Raw genomic sequence first — 26,507 nt, 5'->3', positions numbered from 1 at the left:
CAGGACAGAGTTGTTATTTCCTTAAAAACTGACTAATCTGGGCCGAGTTGTTATTTCCTTAAAAACTGACTAATCTGGGCCGAGTTGTTATTTCCTTAAAAACTGACTAATCTGGGCCGAGTTGTTATTTCCTTAAAAACTGACTAATCTAGGCAGGGCAGAGTTATTTCCTTAAAAACTGACTAATATGGGCAGAGTTGTTATTTCCTTAAAAAATGACTAATCTAGGCAGGGCAGAGTTGTTATTTCCTTAAAAACTGACTAATCTGGGCCGAGTTGTTATTTCCTTAAAAACTGACTAATCTGGGCCGAGTTGTTATTTCCTTAAAAACTGACTAATCTGGGCCGAGTTGTTATTTCCTTAAAAACTGACTAATCCGGGCCGAGTTGTTATTTCCTTAAAAACTGACTAATCTAGGCAGGGCAGAGTTGTTATTTCCTTAAAAACTGACTAATCTAGGCAGGGCAGAGTTGTTATTTCCATAAAAACTGACTAATCTGGGCCGAGTTGTTATTTCCTTAAAAACTGACTAATCTGGGCAGAGTTGTTATTTCCTTAAAAACTGACTAATCTGGGCAGAGTTGTTATTTCCTTAAAAACTGACTAATCTAGGCAGGGCAGAGTTGATATTTCCTTAAAAACTGACTAATCTGGGCCGAGTTGTTATTTCCTTAAAAACTAACTAATCTGGGCAGAATTGTTATTTCCTTAAGAACTGACTAATCTGGGCAGATTTGTTATTTCCTTAAAAACTGACTAATCTGGGCAGAATTGTTATTTCCTAAAAAACTGACTAATCTGGGCAGAGTTGTTATTTCCTTAAAAACTGGCTAATCTGGGCAGAGTTGTTATTTCCTTAAAAACTGACTAATCTGGGCAGAGTTGTTATTTCCTAAAAAACTGACTAATCTGGGCAGAGTTGTTATTTCCTTAAAAACTGACTAATCTGGGCAGAGTTGTTATTTCCTTAAAAACTGACTAATCTGGGCAGAGTTGTTATTTCCTTAAAAACTAACTAATCTGGGCAGAATTGTTATTTCCTTAAAAACTGACTAATCTGGGCAGAATTGTTATTTCCTTAAAAACTGACTAATCTGGGCAGAGTTGTTATTTCCTTAAAAACTGACTAATCTGGGCAGATTTGTTATTTCCTTAAAAACTAACTAATCTGGGCAGAGTTGTTATTTCCTTAAAAACTAACTAATCTGGGGAGAATTGTTATTTCCTTAAAAACTGACTAATCTGGGCAGATTTGTTATTTCCTTAAAAACTGACTAATCTGGGCAGAATTGTTATTTCCTAAAAAACTGACTAATCTGGGCAGAGTTGTTATTTCCTTAAAAACTGACTAATCTAGGCAGAGTTGTTATTTCCTTAAAAACAGACTAATCTGGGCAGAATTGTTATTTCCTAAAAAACTGACTAATCTGGGCCGAGTTGTTATTTCCTTAAAAACTGACTAATCTGGGCCGAGTTGTTATTTCCTTAAAAACTGACTAATCTGGGCCGAGTTGTTATTTCCTTAAAAACTGACTAATCTGGGCAGAGTTGTTATTTCCTTAAAAACTGACTAATCTGGGCAGAGTTGTTATTTCCTTAAAAACTGACTAATCTGGGCAGAGTTGTTATTTCCTTAAAAACTGACTAATCTGGGCAGAGTTGTTATTTCCTTAAAAACTGATTAGGCAGGGCAGAGTTGTTATTTCCTTAAAAACTGACTAATCTGGGCCGAGTTGTTATTTCCTTAAAAACTGACTAATCTGGGCAGAGTTGTTATTTCCTTAAAAACTGACTAATCTGGGCAGAGTTGTTATTTCCTTAAAAACTGACTAATCTGGGCGGAGTTGTTATTTCCTTAAAAACTGACTAATCTGGGCAGAGTTGTTATTTCCTTAAAAACTGACTAATCTGGGCAGAGTTGTTATTTCCTTAAAAACTGACTAGGCAGGGCAGAGTTGTTATTTCCTTAAAAACTGACTAATCTGGGCCGAGTTGTTATTTCCTTAAAAACTGACTAATCTGGGCAGAGTTGTTATTTCCTTAAAAACTGACTAATCTAAGCAGGGCAGAGTTGTTATTTCCTTGAAAACTGACTAATCTGGGCCGAGTTGTTATTTCCTTAAAAACTGACTAATCTGGGCCGAGTTGTTATTTCCTTGAAAACTGACTAATCTGGGCCGAGTTGTTATTTCCTTACAAACTGACTAATCTAGGCAGGGCAGAGTTGTTATTTCCTTAAAAACTGACTAATCTGGGCCGAGTTGTTATTTCCTTAAAAACTGACTAATCTAGGCCGGGCAGAGTTGTTATTTCCTTAAAAATTGACTAATCTGGGCAGAATTGTTATTTCCTTAAAAACTGACTTATCTGGGCCGAGTTGTTATTTCCTTAAAAAATGACTAATCTAGGCAGGGCAGAGTTGTTATTTCCTTAAAAACTGACTAATCTGGGCCGAGTTGTTATTTCCTTAAAAACTGACTAATCTAGGCAGGACAGAGTTGTTATTTCCTTAAAAACTGACTAATCTGGGCCGAGTTGTTATTTCCTTAAAAACTGACTAATCTGGGCAGATTTGTTATTTCCTTAAAAACTGACTAATCTGGGCCGAGTTGTTATTTCCTTAAAAACTGACTAATCTAGGCAGGGCAGAGTTGTTATTTCCTTAAAAACTGACTAATCTGGGCCGAGTTGTTATTTCCTTAAAAATGACTAATCTAGGCAGGGCAGAGTTGTTATTTCCTTAAAAACTGACTAATCTGGGCCGAGTTGTTATTTCCTTTAAAACTGACTAATCTGGGCCGAGTTGTTATTTCCTTAAAAACTGACTAATCTGGGCCGAGTTGTTATTTCCTTAAAAACTGACTAATCTGGGCAGAGTTGTTATTTCCTTAAAAACTGACTAATCTAGGCAGGGCAGAGTTGTTATTTCCTTAAAAACTGACTAATCTGGGCAGAGTTGTTATTTCCTTAAAAACTGACTAATCTGGGCCGAGTTGTTATTTCCTTAAAAACTGACTAATCTGGGCCGAGTTGTTATTTCCTTAAAAACTGACTAATCTGGGCCGAGTTGTTATTTCCTTAAAAACTGACTAATCTGGGCCGAGTTGTTATTCCCTTAAAAACTGACTAATCTGGGCAGAGTTGTTATTTCCTTAAAAACTGACTAATCTAGGCAGGGCAGAGTTGTTATTTCCTTAAAAACTGACTAATCTGGGCCGAGTTGTTATTTCCTTAAAAACTGACTAATCTAGGCAGGACAGAGTTGTTATTTCCTTAAAAACTGACTAATCTGGGCCGAGTTGTTATTTCCTTAAAAACTGACTAATCTGGGCAGAGTTGTTATTTCCTTAAAAACTGACTAATCTGGGCCGAGTTATTATTTCCTTAAAAACTGACTAATCTAGGCAGGGCAGAGTTGTTATTTCCTTAAAAATTGACTAATCTGGGCCGAGTTGTTATTTCCTTAAAAACTGACTAATCTGGGCCGAGTTGTTATTTCCTTAAAAACTGACTAATCTAGGCAGAGCCGAGTTGTTATTTCCTTAAAAATTGACTAATCTGGGCCGAGTTGTTATTTCCTTAAAAACTGACTAATCTGGGCCGAGTTGTTATTTCCTTAAAAACTGACTAATCTGGGCCAAGTTGTTATTTCCTTAAAAACTGACTAATCTGGGCAGAGTTGTTATTTCCTTAAAAACTGACTAATCTGGGCAGAGATGTTATTTCCTTAAAAACTGACTAATCTGGGCAGAGTTGTTATTTCCTTAAAAACTGACTAGGCAGGGCAGAGTTGTTATTTCCTTAAAAACTGACTAATCTGGGCAGAGTTGTTATTTCCTTAAAAACTGACTAATCTGGGCAGAGTTGTTATTTCCTTAAAAACTGACTAATCTAGGCAGGGCAGAGTTGTTATTTCCTTAAAAACTGACTAATCTAGGCAGGGCAGAGTTGTTATTTCCATAAAAACTGACTAATCTGGGCCGAGTTGTTATTTCCTTAAAAACTGACTAATCTGGGCAGAGTTGTTATTTCCTTAAAAACTGACTAATCTGGGCAGAGTTGTTATTTCCTTAAAAACTGACTAATCTAGGCAGGGCAGAGTTGATATTTCCTTAAAAACTGACTAATCTGGGCCGAGTTGTTATTTCCTTAAAAACTAACTAATCTGGGCAGAATTGTTATTTCCTTAAGAACTGACTAATCTGGGCAGATTTGTTATTTCCTTAAAAACTGACTAATCTGGGCAGAATTGTTATTTCCTAAAAAACTGACTAATCTGGGCAGAGTTGTTATTTCCTTAAAAACTGGCTAATCTGGGCAGAGTTGTTATTTCCTTAAAAACTGACTAATCTGGGCAGAGTTGTTATTTCCTAAAAAACTGACTAATCTGGGCAGAGTTGTTATTTCCTTAAAAACTGACTAATCTGGGCAGAGTTGTTATTTCCTTAAAAACTGACTAATCTGGGCAGAGTTGTTATTTCCTTAAAAACTAACTAATCTGGGCAGAATTGTTATTTCCTTAAAAACTGACTAATCTGGGCAGAATTGTTATTTCCTTAAAAACTGACTAATCTGGGCAGAGTTGTTATTTCCTTAAAAACTGACTAATCTGGGCAGATTTGTTATTTCCTTAAAAACTAACTAATCTGGGCAGAGTTGTTATTTCCTTAAAAACTAACTAATCTGGGGAGAATTGTTATTTCCTTAAAAACTGACTAATCTGGGCAGATTTGTTATTTCCTTAAAAACTGACTAATCTGGGCAGAATTGTTATTTCCTAAAAAACTGACTAATCTGGGCAGAGTTGTTATTTCCTTAAAAACTGACTAATCTAGGCAGAGTTGTTATTTCCTTAAAAACAGACTAATCTGGGCAGAATTGTTATTTCCTAAAAAACTGACTAATCTGGGCCGAGTTGTTATTTCCTTAAAAACTGACTAATCTGGGCCGAGTTGTTATTTCCTTAAAAACTGACTAATCTGGGCCGAGTTGTTATTTCCTTAAAAACTGACTAATCTGGGCAGAGTTGTTATTTCCTTAAAAACTGACTAATCTGGGCAGAGTTGTTATTTCCTTAAAAACTGACTAATCTGGGCAGAGTTGTTATTTCCTTAAAAACTGACTAATCTGGGCAGAGTTGTTATTTCCTTAAAAACTGATTAGGCAGGGCAGAGTTGTTATTTCCTTAAAAACTGACTAATCTGGGCCGAGTTGTTATTTCCTTAAAAACTGACTAATCTGGGCAGAGTTGTTATTTCCTTAAAAACTGACTAATCTGGGCAGAGTTGTTATTTCCTTAAAAACTGACTAATCTGGGCGGAGTTGTTATTTCCTTAAAAACTGACTAATCTGGGCAGAGTTGTTATTTCCTTAAAAACTGACTAATCTGGGCAGAGTTGTTATTTCCTTAAAAACTGACTAGGCAGGGCAGAGTTGTTATTTCCTTAAAAACTGACTAATCTGGGCCGAGTTGTTATTTCCTTAAAAACTGACTAATCTGGGCAGAGTTGTTATTTCCTTAAAAACTGACTAATCTAAGCAGGGCAGAGTTGTTATTTCCTTGAAAACTGACTAATCTGGGCCGAGTTGTTATTTCCTTAAAAACTGACTAATCTGGGCCGAGTTGTTATTTCCTTGAAAACTGACTAATCTGGGCCGAGTTGTTATTTCCTTACAAACTGACTAATCTAGGCAGGGCAGAGTTGTTATTTCCTTAAAAACTGACTAATCTGGGCCGAGTTGTTATTTCCTTAAAAACTGACTAATCTAGGCCGGGCAGAGTTGTTATTTCCTTAAAAATTGACTAATCTGGGCAGAATTGTTATTTCCTTAAAAACTGACTTATCTGGGCCGAGTTGTTATTTCCTTAAAAAATGACTAATCTAGGCAGGGCAGAGTTGTTATTTCCTTAAAAACTGACTAATCTGGGCCGAGTTGTTATTTCCTTAAAAACTGACTAATCTAGGCAGGACAGAGTTGTTATTTCCTTAAAAACTGACTAATCTGGGCCGAGTTGTTATTTCCTTAAAAACTGACTAATCTGGGCAGATTTGTTATTTCCTTAAAAACTGACTAATCTGGGCCGAGTTGTTATTTCCTTAAAAACTGACTAATCTAGGCAGGGCAGAGTTGTTATTTCCTTAAAAACTGACTAATCTGGGCCGAGTTGTTATTTCCTTAAAAATGACTAATCTAGGCAGGGCAGAGTTGTTATTTCCTTAAAAACTGACTAATCTGGGCCGAGTTGTTATTTCCTTTAAAACTGACTAATCTGGGCCGAGTTGTTATTTCCTTAAAAACTGACTAATCTGGGCCGAGTTGTTATTTCCTTAAAAACTGACTAATCTGGGCAGAGTTGTTATTTCCTTAAAAACTGACTAATCTAGGCAGGGCAGAGTTGTTATTTCCTTAAAAACTGACTAATCTGGGCAGAGTTGTTATTTCCTTAAAAACTGACTAATCTGGGCCGAGTTGTTATTTCCTTAAAAACTGACTAATCTGGGCCGAGTTGTTATTTCCTTAAAAACTGACTAATCTGGGCCGAGTTGTTATTTCCTTAAAAACTGACTAATCTGGGCCGAGTTGTTATTCCCTTAAAAACTGACTAATCTGGGCAGAGTTGTTATTTCCTTAAAAACTGACTAATCTAGGCAGGGCAGAGTTGTTATTTCCTTAAAAACTGACTAATCTGGGCCGAGTTGTTATTTCCTTAAAAACTGACTAATCTAGGCAGGACAGAGTTGTTATTTCCTTAAAAACTGACTAATCTGGGCCGAGTTGTTATTTCCTTAAAAACTGACTAATCTGGGCAGAGTTGTTATTTCCTTAAAAACTGACTAATCTGGGCCGAGTTATTATTTCCTTAAAAACTGACTAATCTAGGCAGGGCAGAGTTGTTATTTCCTTAAAAATTGACTAATCTGGGCCGAGTTGTTATTTCCTTAAAAACTGACTAATCTGGGCCGAGTTGTTATTTCCTTAAAAACTGACTAATCTAGGCAGAGCCGAGTTGTTATTTCCTTAAAAATTGACTAATCTGGGCCGAGTTGTTATTTCCTTAAAAACTGACTAATCTGGGCCGAGTTGTTATTTCCTTAAAAACTGACTAATCTGGGCCAAGTTGTTATTTCCTTAAAAACTGACTAATCTGGGCAGAGTTGTTATTTCCTTAAAAACTGACTAATCTGGGCAGAGATGTTATTTCCTTAAAAACTGACTAATCTGGGCAGAGTTGTTATTTCCTTAAAAACTGACTAGGCAGGGCAGAGTTGTTATTTCCTTAAAAACTGACTAATCTGGGCAGAGTTGTTATTTCCTTAAAAACTGACTAATCTGGGCAGAGTTGTTATTTCATTAAAAACTGACTAATCTAAGCAAGGCAGAGTTGTTATTTCCTTAAAAACTGACTAATCTGGGCCGAGTTGTTATTTCCTTAAAAACTGACTAATCTGGGCCGAGTTGTTATTTCCTTAAAAACTGACTAATCTGGGCTGAGTTGTTATTTCCTTAAAAACTGACTAATCTAGGCAGGGCAGTTGTTATTTCCTTAAAAACTGACTAAACTGGGCCGAGTTGTTATTTCCTTAAAAACTGACTAATCTGGGCCGAGTTGTTATTTCCTTAAAAACTGACTAATCTGGGCCGAGTTGTTATTTCCTTAAAAACTGACTAATCTAGGCAGGGCAGAGTTATTTCCTTAAAAACTGACTAATCTGGGCCAAGTTGTTATTTCCTTAAAAACTGACTAATCTGGGCCAAGTTATTTCCTTAAAAACTGACTAATCTGGGCAGAGTTATTTCCTTAAAAACTGACTAATCTAGGCAGGGCAGAGTTGTTAGTTCCTTAAAAACTGACTAATCTGGGTCGAGTTGTTATTTCCTTAAAAACTGACTAATCTAGGCAGGGCAGAGTTGTTATTTTCTTAAAAACTGACTAATCTAGGCAGGGCAGTTGTTATTTCCTTAAAAACTGACTAATCTGGGCCGAGTTGTTATTTCCTTAAAAACTGACAAATCTAAGCAGGGCAGAGTTGTTATTTCCTTAAAAACTGACTAATCTGGGCCAAGTTGTTATTTCCTTAAAAACTGACTAATCTGGGCCGAGTTGTTATTTCCTTAAAAACTGACTAATCTGGGCCGAGTTGTTATTTCCTTAAAAACTGACTAATCTAGGCAAGGCAGAGTTGTTATTTCCTTAAAAACTGACTAATCTGGGCCGAGTTGTTATTTCCTTAAAAACTGACTAATCTAGGCAGGACAGAGTTGTTATTTCCTTAAAAACTGACTAATCTGGGCCGAGTTGTTATTTCCTTAAAAACTGACTAATCTGGGCCGAGTTGTTATTTCCTTAAAAACTGACTAATCTGGGCCGAGTTGTTATTTCCTTAAAAACTGACTAATCTAGGCAGGGCAGAGTTATTTCCTTAAAAACTGACTAATATGGGCAGAGTTGTTATTTCCTTAAAAAATGACTAATCTAGGCAGGGCAGAGTTGTTATTTCCTTAAAAACTGACTAATCTGGGCCGAGTTGTTATTTCCTTAAAAACTGACTAATCTGGGCCGAGTTGTTATTTCCTTAAAAACTGACTAATCTGGGCCGAGTTGTTATTTCCTTAAAAACTGACTAATCCGGGCCGAGTTGTTATTTCCTTAAAAACTGACTAATCTAGGCAGGGCAGAGTTGTTATTTCCTTAAAAACTGACTAATCTAGGCAGGGCAGAGTTGTTATTTCCATAAAAACTGACTAATCTGGGCCGAGTTGTTATTTCCTTAAAAACTGACTAATCTGGGCAGAGTTGTTATTTCCTTAAAAACTGACTAATCTGGGCAGAGTTGTTATTTCCTTAAAAACTGACTAATCTAGGCAGGGCAGAGTTGATATTTCCTTAAAAACTGACTAATCTGGGCCGAGTTGTTATTTCCTTAGAAACTGACTAATCTAGGCAGGGCAAAGTTGTTATTTCCTTAAAAATTGACTAATCTGGGCAGAATTGTTATTTCCTTAAAAACTGACTTATCTGGGCCGAGTTGTTATTTCCTTAAAAAATGACTATTCTAGGCAGGGCAGAGTTGTTATTTCCTTAAAAACTGACTAATCTGGGCCGAGTTGTTATTTCCTTAAAAACTGACTAATCTAGGCAGGACAGAGTTGTTATTTCCTTAAAAACTGACTAATCTGGGCCGAGTTGTTATTTCCTTAAAAACTGACTAATCTGGGCAGATTTGTTATTTCCTTAAAAACTGACTAATCTGGGCCGAGTTGTTATTTCCTTAAAAACTGACTAATCTAGGCAGGGCAGAGTTGTTATTTCCTTAAAAACTGACTAATCTGGGCCGAGTTGTTATTTCCTTAAAAATGACTAATCTAGGCAGGGCAGAGTTGTTATTTCCTTAAAAACTGACTAATCTGGGCCGAGTTGTTATTTCCTTAAAAACTGACTAATCTGGGCCGAGTTGTTATTTCCTTAAAAACTGACTAATCTGGGCCGAGTTGTTATTTCCTTAAAAACTGACTAATCTGGGCAGAGTTGTTATTTCCTTAAAAACTGACTAATCTAGGCAGGGCAGAGTTGTTATTTCCTTAAAAACTGACTAATCTGGGCCGAGTTGTTATTCCCTTAAAAACTGACTAATCTGGGCCGAGTTGTTATTTCCTTAAAAACTGACTAATCTGGGCAGAGTTGTTATTTCCTTAAAAACTGACTAATCTGGGCAGAGTTGTTATTTCCTTAAAAACTGACTAATCTAGGCAAGGCAGAGTTGTTATTTCCTTAAAAACTGACTAATCTAGGCAGAGTTGTTATTTCCTTAAAAACAGACTAATCTGGGCAGAATTGTTATTTCCTAAAAAACTGACTAATCTGGGCAGAGTTGTTATTTCCTTAAAAACTTACTAATCTGGGCAGAGTTGTTATTTCCTTAAAAACTGACTAATCTGGGCCGAGTTGTTATTTCCTTAAAAACTGACTAATCTGGGCCGAGTTGTTATTTCCTTAAAAACTGACTAATCCGGGCCGAGTTGTTATTTCCTTAAAAACTGACTAATCTAGGCAGGGCAGAGTTGTTATTTCCTTAAAAACTGACTAATCTAGGCAGGGCAGAGTTGTTATTTCCATAAAAACTGACTAATCTGGGCCGAGTTGTTATTTCCTTAAAAACTGACTAATCTGGGCAGAGTTGTTATTTCCTTAAAAACTGACTAATCTGGGCAGAGTTGTTATTTCCTTAAAAACTGACTAATCTAGGCAGGGCAGAGTTGATATTTCCTTAAAAACTGACTAATCTGGGCCGAGTTGTTATTTCCTTAAAAACTGACTAATCTAGGCAGGGCAAAGTTGTTATTTCCTTAAAAATTGACTAATCTGGGCAGAATTGTTATTTCCTTAAAAACTGACTTATCTGGGCCGAGTTGTTATTTCCTTAAAAAATGACTATTCTAGGCAGGGCAGAGTTGTTATTTCCTTAAAAACTGACTAATCTGGGCCGAGTTGTTATTTCCTTAAAAACTGACTAATCTAGGCAGGACAGAGTTGTTATTTCCTTAAAAACTGACTAATCTGGGCCGAGTTGTTATTTCCTTAAAAACTGACTAATCTGGGCAGATTTGTTATTTCCTTAAAAACTGACTAATCTGGGCCGAGTTGTTATTTCCTTAAAAACTGACTAATCTAGGCAGGGCAGAGTTGTTATTTCCTTAAAAACTGACTAATCTGGGCCGAGTTGTTATTTCCTTAAAAATGACTAATCTAGGCAGGGCAGAGTTGTTATTTCCTTAAAAACTGACTAATCTGGGCCGAGTTGTTATTTCCTTAAAAACTGACTAATCTGGGCCGAGTTGTTATTTCCTTAAAAACTGACTAATCTGGGCCGAGTTGTTATTTCCTTAAAAACTGACTAATCTGGGCAGAGTTGTTATTTCCTTAAAAACTGACTAATCTAGGCAGGGCAGAGTTGTTATTTCCTTAAAAACTGACTAATCTGGGCCGAGTTGTTATTTCCTTAAAAACTGACTAATATGGGCCGAGTTGTTATTTCCTTAAAAACTGACTAATCTGGGCAGAGTTGTTATTTCCTTAAAAACTGACTAATCTGGGCAGAGTTGTTATTTCCTTAAAAACTGACTAATCTAGGCAAGGCAGAGTTGTTATTTCCTTAAAAACTGACTAATCTAGGCAGAGTTGTTATTTCCTTAAAAACAGACTAATCTGGGCAGAATTGTTATTTCCTAAAAAACTGACTAATCTGGGCAGAGTTGTTATTTCCTTAAAAACTTACTAATCTGGGCAGAGTTGTTATTTCCTTAAAAACTAACTAATCTGGGCCGAGTTGTTATTTCCTTAAAAACTGACTAATCTGGGCCGAGTTGTTATTTCCTTAAAAACTGACTAATCTGGGCAGAGTTGTTATTTCCTTAAAAACTGACTAATCTGGGCAGAGTTGTTATTTCCTTAAAAACTGACTAATCTGGGCAGAGTTGTTATTTCCTTAAAAACTGACTAATCTGGGCAGAGTTGTTATTTCCTTAAAAACTGACTAGGCAGGGCAGAGTTGTTATTTCCTTAAAAACTGACTAATCTGGGCCGAGTTGTTATTTCCTTAAAAACTGACTAATCTGGGCAGAGTTGTTATTTCCTTAAAAACTGACTAATCTGGGCCGAGTTGTTATTTCCTTAAAAACTGACTAATCTGGGCCGAGTTGTTATTTCCTTAAAAACTGACTAATCTGGGCCGAGTTGTTATTTCCTTAAAAACTGACTAATCTAGGCAGGGCAGTTGTTATTTCCTTAAAAACTGACTAATCTGGGCCGAGTTGTTATTTCCTTAAAAACTGACTAATCTGGGCCGAGTTGTTATTTCCTTAAAAACTGACTAATCTGGGCCGAGTTATTTCCTTAAAAACTGACTAATCTGGGCAGAGTTGTTATTTCCTTAAAAACTGACTAATCTAGGCAGGGCAGAGTTGTTATTCCCTTAAAAACTGATTAATCTGGGTCGAGTTGTTATTTCCTTAAAAAATGTTATTTTCCTTAGTAAAATAAATTTTTGAATATACTTACCCGATGATCATGTAGCTGCAACTCTGTTGCCCGACAGAAAAAACCTACGGTCGGGATACGCCAGCGATCGCTATACAGGTGGGGGTGTACAACAACAGCGCCATCTGTCGAGTAGGTACTCAGGTACTTCTTGTCAACAAGAACCAATTTTCTCCTCGGTCCACTGGGTCTCTATGGGGAGGAAGGGAGGGTCCTTAAATTCATGATCATCGGGTAAGTATATTCAAAAATTTATTTTACTAAGGAAAATAAATTTTTCAATATTAATCTTACCCGATGATCATGTAGCTGATTCACACCCAGGGGGGTGGGTGGAGACCAGCATACATGTTAACATTAGAAGCTAAGTATCCCGTATTTCATTTTAGCAGTTATTCAAAATAACAAACATAAAATAAATAAGTACCTGGTAAGGAAGTCGACTTGAACCATTACTCTGCCTTTTTAAGTACGTCTTCCTTACTGAGCCTCGCGATCCTCTTAGGATGCTGAGCGACTCCTAGGTGCTGAAGTATGAAGGGCTGCAACCCATACTAAAGGACCTCATCACAACCTCTAATCTCGGCGCTTCTCAAGAAAGAATTTGACCACCCGCCAAATCAACCAGGATGCGAAAGGCTTCTTAGCCTTCCGTACAACCCAAAAACAACAATAAAAAGCATTTCAAGAGAAAGATTAAAAAAGGTTATGGGATTAAGGGAATGTAGTGGTTGAGCCCTCACCTACTACTGCACTCGCTGCTACGAATGGTCCCAGGGTGTAGCAGTTCTCGTAAAGAGACTGGACATCTTTAAGGTAAAATGATGCGAACACTGACTTGCTTCTCCAATAGGTTGCATCCATTACATTCTGCAGAGAACGGTTCTGTTTGAAGGCCACTGAAGTAGCGACAGCTCCAACTTCATGTGTCCTTACCTTCAGCAAAGCATGGTCTTCCTCATTCAGATGAGAATGGGCTTCTCTAATCAAAAGTCTGATGTAATAAGAAACTGCGTTCTTCGACATCGGTAAAGAGGGTTTCTTAATAGAACACCATAAAGCTTCTGATTGTCCTCGTAATGGCTTTGTACGTCTTAAATAGTACTTAAGAGCTCTTACTGGGCATAGTACTCTCTCTTGTTCGTTTCCAACCAAACTGGACAGGCTTGGAATCTCGAACGATTTGGGCCAAGGACGAGAAGGGAGCTCGTTTTTAGCTAAAAAACCAAGCTGTAAGGAACATGTAGCCGTTTCAGATGTAAAACCTATGTTCCTGCTGAAGGCGTGTATCTCACTGACTCTTTTAGCTGTTGCTAAGCAAACGAGGAAAAGAGTCTTCAAAGTGAGATCTTTAAAAGAGGCTGATTGAAGCGGTTCGAACCTTGCTGACATCAGGAACCTTAAAACCACGTCTAAGTTCCAACCTGGTGTGGCTAACCGACGCTCCTTTGAGGTCTCAAAAGACTTAAGGAGGTCCTGTAGATCTTTGTTGGTGGAAAGATCTAAGCCTCTGTGGCGGAAGACTGCTGCCAACATGCTTCTGTAACCTTTGATCGTAGGAGCTGATAGGGATCTTACATTCCTTAGGTGTAAAAGGAAGTCAGCTATCTGCGTTACAGAGGTACTGGTTGAGGAAACTGAATTCGCCTTGCACCAGCTTCGGAAGACTTCCCATTTTGACTGGTAGACCTTGAGAGTGGATGTCCTCCTTGCTCTGGCAATCGCTCTGGCTGCCTCCTTCGAAAAGCCTCTAGCTCTTGAGAGTCTTTCGATAGTCTGAAGGCAGTCAGACGAAGAGCGTGGAGGCTTGGGTGTACCTTCTTTACGTGCGGCTGACGCAGAAGGTCCACTCTTAGAGGAAGAGTCCTGGGACGTCTACTAGCCATTGCAGTACCTCGGTGAACCATTCTCTCGCGGGCCAGAGGGGAGCAACCAACGTCAACCGTGTCCCTTCGTGAGAGGCGAACTTCTGCAGTACCTTGTTGACAATCTTGAACGGGGGGAACGCATACAGGTCTAGATGGGACCAATCCAGAAGAAAGGCATCTACGTGAACTGCTGCTGGGTCCGGAATCGGTGAGCAATAATTTGGGAGCCTCTTGGTCATCGAGGTAGCGAACAGATCTATGGTGGGCTGACCCCACAGGGCCCATAGTCTGCTGCAAACATTCTTGTGAAGGGTCCACTCTGTAGGGATGACCTGACCCTTCCGGCTGAGGCGGTCTGCCATGACATTCATGTCGCCTTGAATGAACCTCGTTACAAGCGATATCTTTCGATCTCTTGACCAGGTGAGGAGGTCCCTTGCGATCTCGAACAACTTCCTCGAATGAGTCCCTCCTTGCTTGGAGATGTACGCCAAGGCTGTAGTGTTGTCGGAGTTCACCTCCACCACCTTGCCTAGAAGGAGGGACTTGAAGCTTCTCAAGGCCAGATGAACTGCCAGTAGCTCCTTGCAGTTGATGTGAAGTGCTCTTTGATCCGGATTCCACGTGCCCGAGCATTCCCGTCCGTCCAGTGTCGCACCCCAGCCCGTGTCCGATGCGTCCGAGAAGAGAAGGTGGTCGGGGGTCTGAACAGCCAGTGGTAGACCTTCCTTGAGAAGAATGCTGTTCTTCCACCAAGTCAGTGCAGACTTCATCTCTTCGGATATAGGAACTGAGACCGCTTCTAGCGTCATGTCCTTTCTCCAGTGAGCAGCTAGATGATACTGAAGGGGTCGGAGGTGGAGTCTCCCTAACGCGATGAACTGGGCCAGCGATGAAAGCGTCCCTATTAGACTCATCCACTGTCTGACTGAACATCGGTTCCTTTTCAGCATGCTCTGGATGCATTCTTGGGCTTGACTGATTCTGGGGGCCGATGGAAAAGCCCGAAAAGCTCGACTCTGAATCTCCATACCTAGATAGACTATAGTTTGGGATGGGACGAGTTGGGACTTTTCTATATTGACCAGGAGACCCAATTCCTTGGTCAGATCCATAGTCCATTTGAGATTCTCCAGACAGCGACGACTTGACGCAGCTCTTAAAAGCCAGTCGTCCAAATAGAGGGAGGCTCTGATGTCTGCCAAGTGCAGGAATTTGGCAATATTCCTCATCAGTTTGGTAAACACTAGAGGTGCCGTGCTTAGGCCAAAGCACAGGGCTTGGAACTGGTAAACGACCTTTCCAAAGACGAACCTTAGGAAAGGTTGGGAGTCTGGATGGACGGGGACGTGAAAGTACGCGTCCTTTAGGTCCAACGAGACCATCCAGTCTTCCTTCCTGACCGATGCTAGCACCGACTTCGTCGTCTCCATGGTGAACGTCTGCTTGGTGACAAAAGCATTGAGAGCACTGACGTCCAGCACCGGTCTCCACCCTCCTGTCTTCTTCGCTACTAAGAAGAGACGGTTGTAGAAGCCCGGGGATTGATGGTCCCGGACTATGACTACCGCTCCCTTTTGTAGCAAGAGAGACACCTCTTGCTGTAAAGCTAGCCTCTTGTCCTCCTCTTTGTACCTGGGAGAGAGGTCGATGGGAGTAGTTGCTAGAGGGGGCTTGCGCAAGAATGGAATCCTGTACCCCTCTCTGAGCAACTTCACAGACTGTGCGTCTGCACCCCTGTTCTCCCAGGCCTGCCAGTAGTTCTTGAGCCTGGCTCCCACTGCTGTCTGGAGAGGTTGGCAGTCAGACTCTGCCTTTTGAGGACTTGGAACCCTTCTTCTTTTTGCCACGTTGACTGTCGGCACGGGTACCTCCTCTGCTGGAGGTTCTGCCACGAAAGGGCGGAATGAACCTAGACGCTGGTGTGTCCATCCTAGGTCTAGGCACGGAAGGTAAAGCTGTGACTTTACGTGCGGATGACGCCACCAGGTCATGGGTATCCCTCTGGATCAACGAGGCGGCAATCCCCTTGATCAGCTCTTCCGGAAAGAGACACTTGGAAAGCGGAGCAAACATCAACTCCGACTTCTGACATGGTGTGATCCCCGCAGACAAGAAGGAGCAAAGGTGATCTCGCTTCTTAAGAACTCCAGACACGTACGAAGCCGCAAGCTCGCCAGACCCATCCCGAATGGCTTTGTCCATGCATGACATGATGAGCATGGCAGAGTCCTTATCCGAAGGGGAGGTTTTTCTGCTTAACGCTCCCAAACACCAGTCCAGGAAGTTGAAGATCTCAAACGCACGAAAAACTCCCTTCAAAAGATGGTCCATGTCCGAAAAGGTCCAGCAAATCTTGGAGCGTCTCATAGCCAGCCTGCGGGGAGAGTCTACCAGACTTGAGAAGTCGCCCTGGGCAGAGGCAGGAACTCCCAAGCCGGGGTCTTCTCCCGTGGCATACCAGACGCTAGATTTGGAAGCAAGCTTGGTCGGTGGAAAGATGAAGGATGTCTTCCCAAGTTGCTTCTTGGACTGCAACCACTCTCCCAGTACCCTTAAAGCTCTCTTGGATGAGCGCGCGAGTACGAGCTTCGTAAAGGCAGGAGCTGCTGACTGCATGCCTAAAGCGAACTCAGAGGGAGGTGAGCGCGGGGTTGCAGACACAAACTGGTCCGGATACAACTCCTTAAACAGGGCAAGGACTTTCCTAAAGTCTAAGGAGGGAGGCGTAGTCTTGGGTTCCTCTATGTCGGAGTGTTGATCGTCCAAATGCGCAGCTTCGTCGTCATCAGAGACTCCTTCATCCGAATGCTGAGGAGGAAGCGGCAAAGGAGGAGAAGAAAGCTGAACGGCTGAATCCGGCAGCACGGGTGCATGCGTAGCTGCACTGGATCCAACATCATGCCGCTGCTGGTCAGTCTGAGAGCTGGCAACAACAAAAGCGGAGTGATGGTGCGTGCTGGGGACTGCCGTGGGTTGCGGAGACTGCCGCATTGCGTCAAAACACGGCAGCTTGACAGCACCTTCCCACTGCTGATGCGGTAGCTCACGCATGTCAACGGAGGGTGCCGCACGTCGGCTAACGTCAACATGCGTCTGGCAGGGTCGACTGCGCATCGGTGGTGGAGCTCTCACAGCCGGAGTGTGGGAGCAGGCAGCCGCAGTGTCTGCTGAGCGCACAACCGTGGCAGGTTGTAGGTTAACAGGTGCAGTGTCAACCTTCTCAGCACGATACTCCTGCATGAAGGAAGCAAGCTGAGTCTGCATAGACTGCAGCATAGACCACTTAGGGTCTACAGTGGTTGGTGCAGCAACAGACGGAGTGATTGCCTGCTGCGGAACCACTCTACCTCTCTTGGGAGGTGTGCAGTCTTCGGAAGACTGCGGCGAGTCCGAACTGACCCAGTGGCTACACCTGGGCCGTTGGACTCGCTCGGAAGGGACCTTGCGCTTGAGAGGTCGTGAGACCTTGGTCCAGCGTTTCTGCCGCGAAACTTCTTCCACAGACGAGGAATGAATGGGCTCACTCGTCTGTTTGTGGATGGGACGATCTCTGCAAGATACGTCCGCAACCACTGAGGGTACATCTGTACGCTGATCAAGGCCTGTCGAACCCTTTGGTCCTTCGACATTGCTTCTCCCCTGGGCTTGGGAGCTTGCAAGAGGTCCCGGACTGGGAGGACGACTGGCACGAACAGATGCACCCTCATGCGTAACACTGACACTGACACTTTTCACCGCACTTGCACTCACTACACTTCCCACTGCACTTTTCTTTTTCAACTCTTTGACATCGGCCAAGAGTTGATTGCGGTCATTAGCTAATAACTCCACTCTGTCACCAAGAGCCTGAATGGCACGCATCATGTCCGCCATCGAGGGTTGAGAGCTAGTAGAAGGGTCGGGAGTCACCACTACAGGGGAAGGAATAGGTTGAGGGGCATGGGGAGAGGAAAAATCAAAAGAGCGAGACGAACTCCTCCTGATCCTATCCTTCTCTAGCCTACGTGCATTCTTAAGGAATTCATTAAAATCGAATTCCGAAAGCCCAGCGCATTCCTCACATCGATCTTCCAATTGACAGGATTTACCCCTACAATTGGAACAAACGGTGTGAGGATCTATAGAGGCCTTCGGAAGACGCCTAGAACAGTCCCTAGCGCTACACTGCCTGTACTTGGGGACTTGGGTATGGTCAGACATCTTGAATTAGCCAAGGGGGGAATCCAAAATCTATCCAAGTCGTCAACAATTAATCCAAAACTAATCAAAAAAGCTTGATAAGGTAATGATAATAACTCCTGTACAGCGAAAGCTAATATCTAGAGAGAATACATCACCAAAAAGCGTGTAATCAACTCCAGAAACAACAGCGTATCAAGTAGGTCTTGCCGGTGGCACGACAGAGGAAAAATTGGTTCTTGTTGACAAGAAGTACCTGAGTACCTACTCGACAGATGGCGCTGTTGTTGTACACCCCCACCTGTATAGCGATCGCTGGCGTATCCCGACCGTAGGTTTTTTCTGTCGGGCAACAGAGTTGCAGCTACATGATCATCGGGTAAGATTAATATTGAAAACTGACTAATCTAGGCAGGGCAGAGTTGTTATTTTCTTAAAAACTGACTAATCTAGGCAGGGCAGTTGTTATTTCCTTAAAAACTGACTAATCTGGGCAGAGTTGTTATTTCCTTAAAAACTGACTAATCTAGGCAGGGCAGAGTTGTTATTTCCTTAAAAACTGACTAATCTGGGCCGAGTTGTTATTTCCTTAAAAACTGACTAATCTGGGCAGAGTTGTTATTTCCTTAAAAACTGACTAATCTGGGCCGAGTTGTTATTTCCTTAAAAACTGACTAATCTAGGCAAGGCAGAGTTGTTATTTCCTTAAAAACTGACTAATCTGGGCCGAGTTGTTATTTCCTTAAAAACTGACTAATCTAGGCAGGACAGAGTTGTTATTTCCTTAAAAACTGACTAATCTGGGCCGAGTTGTTATTTCCTTAAAAACTGACTAATCTGGGCAGAGTTGTTATTTCCTTAAAAACTGACTAATCTGGGCCGAGTTGTTATTTCCTTAAAAACTGACTAATCTAGGCAGGGCAGAGTTATTTCCTTAAAAACTGACTAATATGGGCAGAGTTGTTATTTCCTTAAAAAATGACTAATCTAGGCAGGGCAGAGTTGTTATTTCCTTAAAAACTGACTAATCTGGGACGAGTTGTTATTTCCTTAAAAACTGACTAATCTGGGCCGAGTTGTTATTTCCTTAAAAACTGACTAATCTGGGCCGAGTTGTTATTTCCTTAAAAACTGACTAATCTAGGCAGGGCAGAGTTGTTATTTCCTTAAAAACTGACTAATCTGGGCCGAGTTGTTATTTCCTTAAAAACTGACTAATCTGGGCCGAGTTGTTATTTCCTTAAAAACTGACTAATCTGGGCAGAGTTGTTATTTCCTTAAAAACTGACTAATCTAGGCAGGGCAGAGTTGTTATTTCCTTAAAAACTGACTAATCTGGGCCGAGTTGTTATTTCCTTAAAAACTGACTAATCTAGGCCGGGCAGAGTTGTTATTTCCTTAAAAATTGACTAATCTGGGCAGAATTGTTATTTCCTTAAAAACTGACTTATCTGGGCCGAGTTGTTATTTCCTTAAAAAATGACTAATCTAGGCAGGGCAGAGTTGTTATTTCCTTAAAAACTGACTAATCTGGGCCGAGTTGTTATTTCCTTAAAAACTGACTAATCTAGGCAGGACAGAGTTGTTATTTCCTTAAAAACTGACTAATCTGGGCCGAGTTGTTATTTCCTTAAAAACTGACTAATCTGGGCAGATTTGTTATTTCCTTAAAAACTGACTAATCTGGGCCGAGTTGTTATTTCCTTAAAAACTGACTAATCTAGGCAGGGCAGAGTTGTTATTTCCTTAAAAACTGACTAATCTGGGCCGAGTTGTTATTTCCTTAAAAATGACTAATCTAGGCAGGGCAGAGTTGTTATTTCCTTAAAAACTGACTAATCTGGGCCGAGTTGTTATTTCCTTTAAAACTGACTAATCTGGGCCGAGTTGTTATTTCCTTAAAAACTGACTAATCTGGGCCGAGTTGTTATTTCCTTAAAAACTGACTAATCTGGGCAGAGTTGTTATTTCCTTAAAAACTGACTAATCTAGGCAGGGCAGAGTTGTTATTTCCTTAAAAACTGACTAATCTGGGCAGAGTTGTTATTTCCTTAAAAACTGACTAATCTGGGCCGAGTTGTTATTTCCTTAAAAACTGACTAATCTGGGCCGAGTTGTTATTTCCTTAAAAACTGACTAATCTGGGCCGAGTTGTTATTTCCTTAAAAACTGACTAATCTGGGCCGAGTTGTTATTCCCTTAAAAACTGACTAATCTGGGCAGAGTTGTTATTTCCTTAAAAACTGACTAATCTAGGCAGGGCAGAGTTGTTATTTCCTTAAAAACTGACTAATCTGGGCCGAGTTGTTATTTCCTTAAAAACTGACTAATCTAGGCAGGGCAGAGTTGTTATTTCCTTAAAAATTGACTAATTTGGGCCGAGTTGTAATTTCCTTAAAAACTGACTAATCTGGGCCGAGTTGTTATTTCCTTAAAAACTGACTAATCTGGGCCGAGTTGTTATTTCCTTAAAAACTGACTAATCTGGGCAGAGTTGTTATTTCCTTAAAAACTGATTAATTTAGTGGCAAAATATTATCTAACATAAACATAAAATCATAGAGAAACTTACCCTTTTATTCGAATCTGTACCTTCCAAAGCTTCTCGATTTTCCAGTTCTTTGCGAATAGGGTCATGTGGTGGCAAATTCTGTGGATACACTATCATGATGGTTCCTTTCAATATATCTAGTGCGTCATAAATGTGCTGCTCGGTAAGATTTGTATTACTTTTCACTTGTTCCTGAAAAATATTAAAATCATTAAAAACTTGTGTATATATTGCTAACTTTACATATGGGATAATTCTTTAAAAAAAAAAAAATTAATGTTCACTGTTGAGTACTGTATTCCAGTGCTAGGGTATGCTCTGACTCATACTGTACATCATACCTAAGGTTCCATGACCAGATATTACATAACAGCTCTAATTAGTAAGATTAGGAGAAGGCATCTCAAAATAAAATAAAATTCGGGGCATATATTGGATCATTAACACACTGCCATAATGAAGGCCTAAAAATCAAATTATAAGTATGAATATTACTTTATGTGAGCAGCATACTCTTATTATTTAAGTTAAAAAAAACTTGCAACAGGTAATGAAACAAATAGAATTCTGATAATAAAATTAATGAAATTTATAACTTTTTTACCCACCTGATGTTCATATTTTTTCTGCTCAAAAGTGTGTCGACGCCTATCCTAAAAAATAAACATTTCCTGTTCTATCCCCATGCAAAATGTTTTCCCCTCTGGCAACAAATTAGTCAATGATACAACCTATTACTTCCTACTTTACAAATCTTGAAGTTGAAAACCCAATCTTTAGTCTCTTGACATTACTGATCAGTGAGGAGGAGGAGGACATGTATATGAACATCAGGCGCAAATAAAAATAATAAAAATTTTGTCATTAAAAATCTTATTTTCATGAAACTCCTGGTTTTCTTTTTGTTGATTCACATACTTTATTGTAGGTGAGATAGTGAAGGAAATAAATGGGAAAGTAAAGATCTAGTTTAAAATATTTATCAAACACTACAGCTTATGTTAAAAAGTAGGCAATCCTAACCAAAAGTAAGCTCGTAATCCCTTCAGTTTGCCGGTTGGATTCCAAATCTATAGTAACTCTCCACCTTTTAAAACTAGATCTTATAAAGTATAATCAATAGAATCACAAACTTTTTCACTGAGAAAAATAAAGGTATATCAAACAAATATATTAACAGTCATCAATCTGTTTCCTTCAACGATTTTAAATTTTAAGGCTTTGAATATCCTTTAGGATTGTTCAAGGATAGCAGTGCTAATAGCTCTACTTTGGCCAAACAGCCCATGGTATCCACTGCTTCAGCATCTGAAACCAAGACTACATTCACTTCAGTCTGCACAGCTGTATCAGAAAGCAGGAAGTCAGATCATCTTCGCTTCATACTTTCTGACTCAGAACCTTCCCATTTGGATTTAGTCTCCAGTATTTTCAAGAAAGATTTCTCAGCTCACAACTGGATAACTTTCCTAAGGAGTCTGTTACCTTGTGTGATAGCCATGGACTTCTTGGCTTCCCTTTTCGTCCACTTATTTGAGAAAAGGAAGTTCCAGTCATCAACTATATTTTCATATATATTAAGTTTAACAAAACCTCTCAAGAGTGCCTTTGATGTGGATCTAGAATTGGACATGTTCCATAAGATCACCTAGACTTATGCTTTACATAGACCATCTCCAACCATTCCTGTGGTTTTTTTTGGTTTCTAGATAGGGTACTTGAGTTTATAGCTAAGTTAAATAATTTCCCCATCCTCCTTAAAGAACTTTAGCAAAAGACACATTTTTAAGGGTCAGTACATTGGCAGCCTTTCAGAGGGGACAAGAGTACATTACTGTACAAGAATTCTGGGGGCACCTTCTAATCCTGACTCCAGGACTCCCTTTTCTAGCCAAAAACAAAAAGCATCTTCACAGACAAGATCCACTTTACAAATTGCCTATTGAATCAGGAGATGGTAACCTCTATTTTGTCGTCCTTGGAATCATATTTACAGAGATCCATGTCTTCAGAAGGTATTTTGTTTCAAAATAACCAGACAAAGAAGTCCCTTTCAACAGGGACTATCTGTATATTGATGACCTCCCTAAATTAAATATGTTGATCCTGTCTCCATCACTAAAACCCAAAATTGAGTTAAAATGTTATTTTCCTTAGTAAAATAAATTTTTGAATATACTTACCCGATGATCATATAGCTGCATCCCTGCTGCTCGACAGAAAAAACCTACGGGCGGAATACGCCAGCGATCGCTATACAGGTGGGGGTGTACATCAAAAGCGCCATCTGTCAAGTAGGTACTCAAATACTCGATGTCAACAAAGAACCAATTTTCTCCTCTGTCCACTGGGTCTCTATTGGGGAGGAAGGGTGGGTCCTTTAATTTATGATCATCGGGTAAGTATATTCAAAAATTTATTTTACTAAGGAAAATAACATTTTTCAATATTAAACTTACCCGATGATCATATAGCTGATTCACACCCAGGGGGGTGGGTAGAGACCAGCATTACATGTTGACATTATTATGAGCTAAGTATTCCGTATTTCATTTTAGCAGTTATTCAAAATAACAAGCATAAAATAAATAAGTACCTGGTAAGGAAGAAGACTTGAACAACTACTCTGCCTTTTTAAGTACGTCTTCCTTACTGAGCCTCGCGATCCTCATAGGATGCTGAGCGACTCCTAGGAGCTGAAGTATGAAGGGTTGCAACCCATACTAAAGGTCCTCATCAAAACCTCTAATCTAGGCGCTTCTCAAGAAATGATTTTGACCACCCGCCAAATCAAGTAGGATGCGAAAGGCTTCTTAGCCTTCCGGACAACCCAAAAATACTTCAAGAGAAAGATTAAAAAGGTTCTGGAATTAGGGAATTGTAGTGGTGGAGCCCCCACCACTACTGCACTCGTTGCTACGAATGGTCCCAGAGTGTAGCAGTTCTCGTAAAGAGACTGGACATTCTTAAGATAAAAGACGCGAACACTGATTTGCTTTTCCAATAGGTTGCGTCGAATATACTTTGCAGAGATCTATTTTGTTCAAAGGCCACGAAAGTTGTGACAGCTCTAACTTCGTGTATCCTTACCTTCAGCCAAGCTTGGTCTTCCTCATTCAGAAGGGAATGAGCTTCTCGTATTAACAGTCTGATAAAATAGGATAAAGAATTCTCTGACATAGGCAAAGATGGATTCTTAACTGAACACCATAAAGCTTCAGACGGGCCTCGTAAAGGTTTTTAAATAGAACTTAAGAGCTCTTACAGGACATAATACTCTTTCTAGTTCATTTCCAACCATACGATAAGTTTGGAATATCGAACGATATTGGTCAAGGCCGAGAAGGCAGCTCGTGTTTGGCTAGAAAACCAAGTTGTAGAACATGTAGCCGTTTCGGATGAGAATCCGATGTTCCTGCTGAAGGCATGAATCTCCCTGACTCTTTAGCTGTGGTTAAGCAAATCAGGAAAAGAGTCTTAAAGGTGAGATCTTTCAGGGAGGCTGATTGAAGTGGTTCAAACCTGTCTGACATAAGGAATCTTAGAACCACGTCTAAATTCCAACCAGGTGTAACCAAACGACGCTCCTTCGTGGTCTCAAAAGACTTAAGGAGGTCCTGTAGATCTTTATTGTTGGAAAGATCTAAGCCTCTGTGACGGAAGACTGATGCCAACATGCTTCTGTAACCCTTGATAGTGGGAGCTGAAAGAGATCGTTCTTTCCTCAGATATAAGAGGAAGTCAGCTATTTGAGTTACAGAGGTACTGGTCGAGGATACGGATACTGACTTGCACCAGTTTCGGAAGATTTCCCACTTCGATTGGTAGACTCTAAGGGTGGATGTTCTCCTTGCTCTAGCAATCGCTCTGGTTGCCTCCTTCAAAAAATCTCTAGTTCTCGAGAGTCTTTCGATAATCTGAAGGCAGTCAGACGAAGAGCGTGGAGGCCTTGGAGTACCTTCTTTACGCGTGGCAGACGTAGCAGGTCCACCCTTAGGGGAAGTGTTCTGGGAACGTCTACTAGCCATCGAAGTACCTCGGTGAGTTATTCTCTCGCGGGCCAGAGGGAAGCAACTAGCGTCAACTTTGTCCCTTCGTGAGAGGCGAACTTCTGCAGTACCTTGTTGACAATCTAGAACGGAGGGAATGCATATAGATCTAGATGTGACCAATCTAGTAGAAAGGCATCTATATGAACTACTGCTGGGTCCGGGATAGGTGAGCAAAGTATTGGGAGCCTCTAGGTCATCGAAGTTGCGAAGAGATCTATGGTTGGCTGGCCCCAGGTGGCCCAAAGTCTCTTGCATACATCCTTGTGGAGGGTCCAAAATGTTGGAATTATTTGTCCCTTCCTACTGAGACAATCTGCTATGACATTCAAGTTGCCTTGGATGAACCTCGTTACTAGTGAAAAGTCTAGACCTGTTGAACAGGAGAGGAGGTCTCTTGCGAACTCGTACCATGTCAGAGAGTAGGTCCCTCCTTGCTTGGAGATGTACGTCAAAGCAGGGTGTTGACCGTGTTCACCTCCTTTTGCCTTGAAGGAGAGACCTGAAGCTTTTCCAGGTCAGACGAACTGCCAGAAGCTTCTTGCAGTTGAAATGCATTGTCCTTTGACTCGAGTTCCATAATCCCGAGCATTCCCAACCGCCTAATGTCGCACCCCAGCCTACGTCCGATGCGTCCGAGAAGAGAACGTGGTTGGGAGTCTGAACAGTCAGGGGAAGACCCTATCAAAGGTTGATAAAGTCCTTTCACCAAGTCAGACCAGACTTATCTTTCCGGAAACCGGGATCGAGACCGCTTCTAGCGTCTAGTCCTTTTCCAGTGAAAAGCTAGATGATACAGAAGAGGACGGAGGTGTAGTCTTCCAAGTGACACAAATTGAACCACGGATGACAGTGTCCTAACCAGACTCATCCACAGCCTGACAGGGCAGTGTTCCTTCTTCAGCATCTTCTGGATGGATAGCAGGGCTGGGGGTTGATCGTCTTGTTCAGCAATGTCCTCATCAGAGGGTTCCTCATCCGAAACTGATGAGGAAACGGCAACGGAGTGGGCAACGTCTGACTCGCTGAATCCGGTCGCACTGGTGGATGCGTGACGGAGCCGGACACAAGATCATGGTACTGCTGCACAGTCTGTGAACTGTCAACCATGGGGACGCGAGGAAGTACAGCGTCAACCCGAAACTGTGTAGACTGTCTGGGTTGTGCAGTCAACCCCCTACAGGGTTGCTGGGGTTGCCTCACTGCGTCACAACAAGTCATCTCTGCTGGTTGTTGAACGTCTTCCAAGTGACACACTGAACGTCCACAACCACCTCCGAGAGTCGCTTAACGTCAACGTGCGACTGGCAACCCACACTGGATCGCACCGGTGGAGGAACCATCTCAACTGGCGGACGTGAGTAGGATACCTCAGCGTCAACAGGGCATACAACCAACCGGTAGGAAGGTTGTTGGCTAGAAGGTTCTTCTCCGTAAAAAAGGACACAAGCTTGGACTGCATGTCTTGCAACAAAGCCCATTAGGGTCTATGGGAGCAGGTGTGGCAACAGACGGGGTTAGCGACTGAAGCGGAACCATTTACCATCCTTGGAAGCCTTGTTATGCTTTAATTAAAGTCCATAGGAGGCTAAGCAGCTTAAGGCTCCTCTCCAAATGACAGAGTCCTCAAAGGAATATCAGAAGGAGGGAGAACAGCACTTTCTCATCTACAGGAACCATGTCCGAGAAAAGCTAGGTTATCTCAGTGAGGGTCTCACTGGTGCAAAGGCAGCAGACCAGAAGGCAACGTTTATGTAACTGCTTGACAGTCTGTGAACTGTCAAAAACTGAACTGTCAACCACAACAGGTGCGTGAGGA

The 26,507-nt window shown here is 41.0% G+C and overlaps 1 protein-coding gene across 3 annotated transcripts in view; it reads right to left on the bottom strand.

Moving 5' to 3' along the window:
* Window positions 1-26,507, bottom strand: part of LOC137617195 (cilia- and flagella-associated protein 298-A) — a 144,101-nt gene that overhangs the window by 67,362 nt on the left and 50,232 nt on the right. For all 3 annotated transcript variants that reach the window (XM_068347089.1, XM_068347091.1, XM_068347090.1), the window contains exon 5: window positions 20,661-20,831. In XM_068347089.1, coding sequence (XP_068203190.1) covers window positions 20,661-20,831 — 171 coding nt within the window. The remainder of the gene's footprint in view (window positions 1-20,660; window positions 20,832-26,507) is intronic.

Source organism: Palaemon carinicauda, chromosome 23, assembly GCF_036898095.1.
Source record: "Palaemon carinicauda isolate YSFRI2023 chromosome 23, ASM3689809v2, whole genome shotgun sequence".
Lineage (NCBI taxonomy): Eukaryota > Metazoa > Arthropoda > Malacostraca > Decapoda > Palaemonidae > Palaemon > Palaemon carinicauda.
This window is presented reverse-complemented; position numbering and strand designations above follow the sequence as displayed.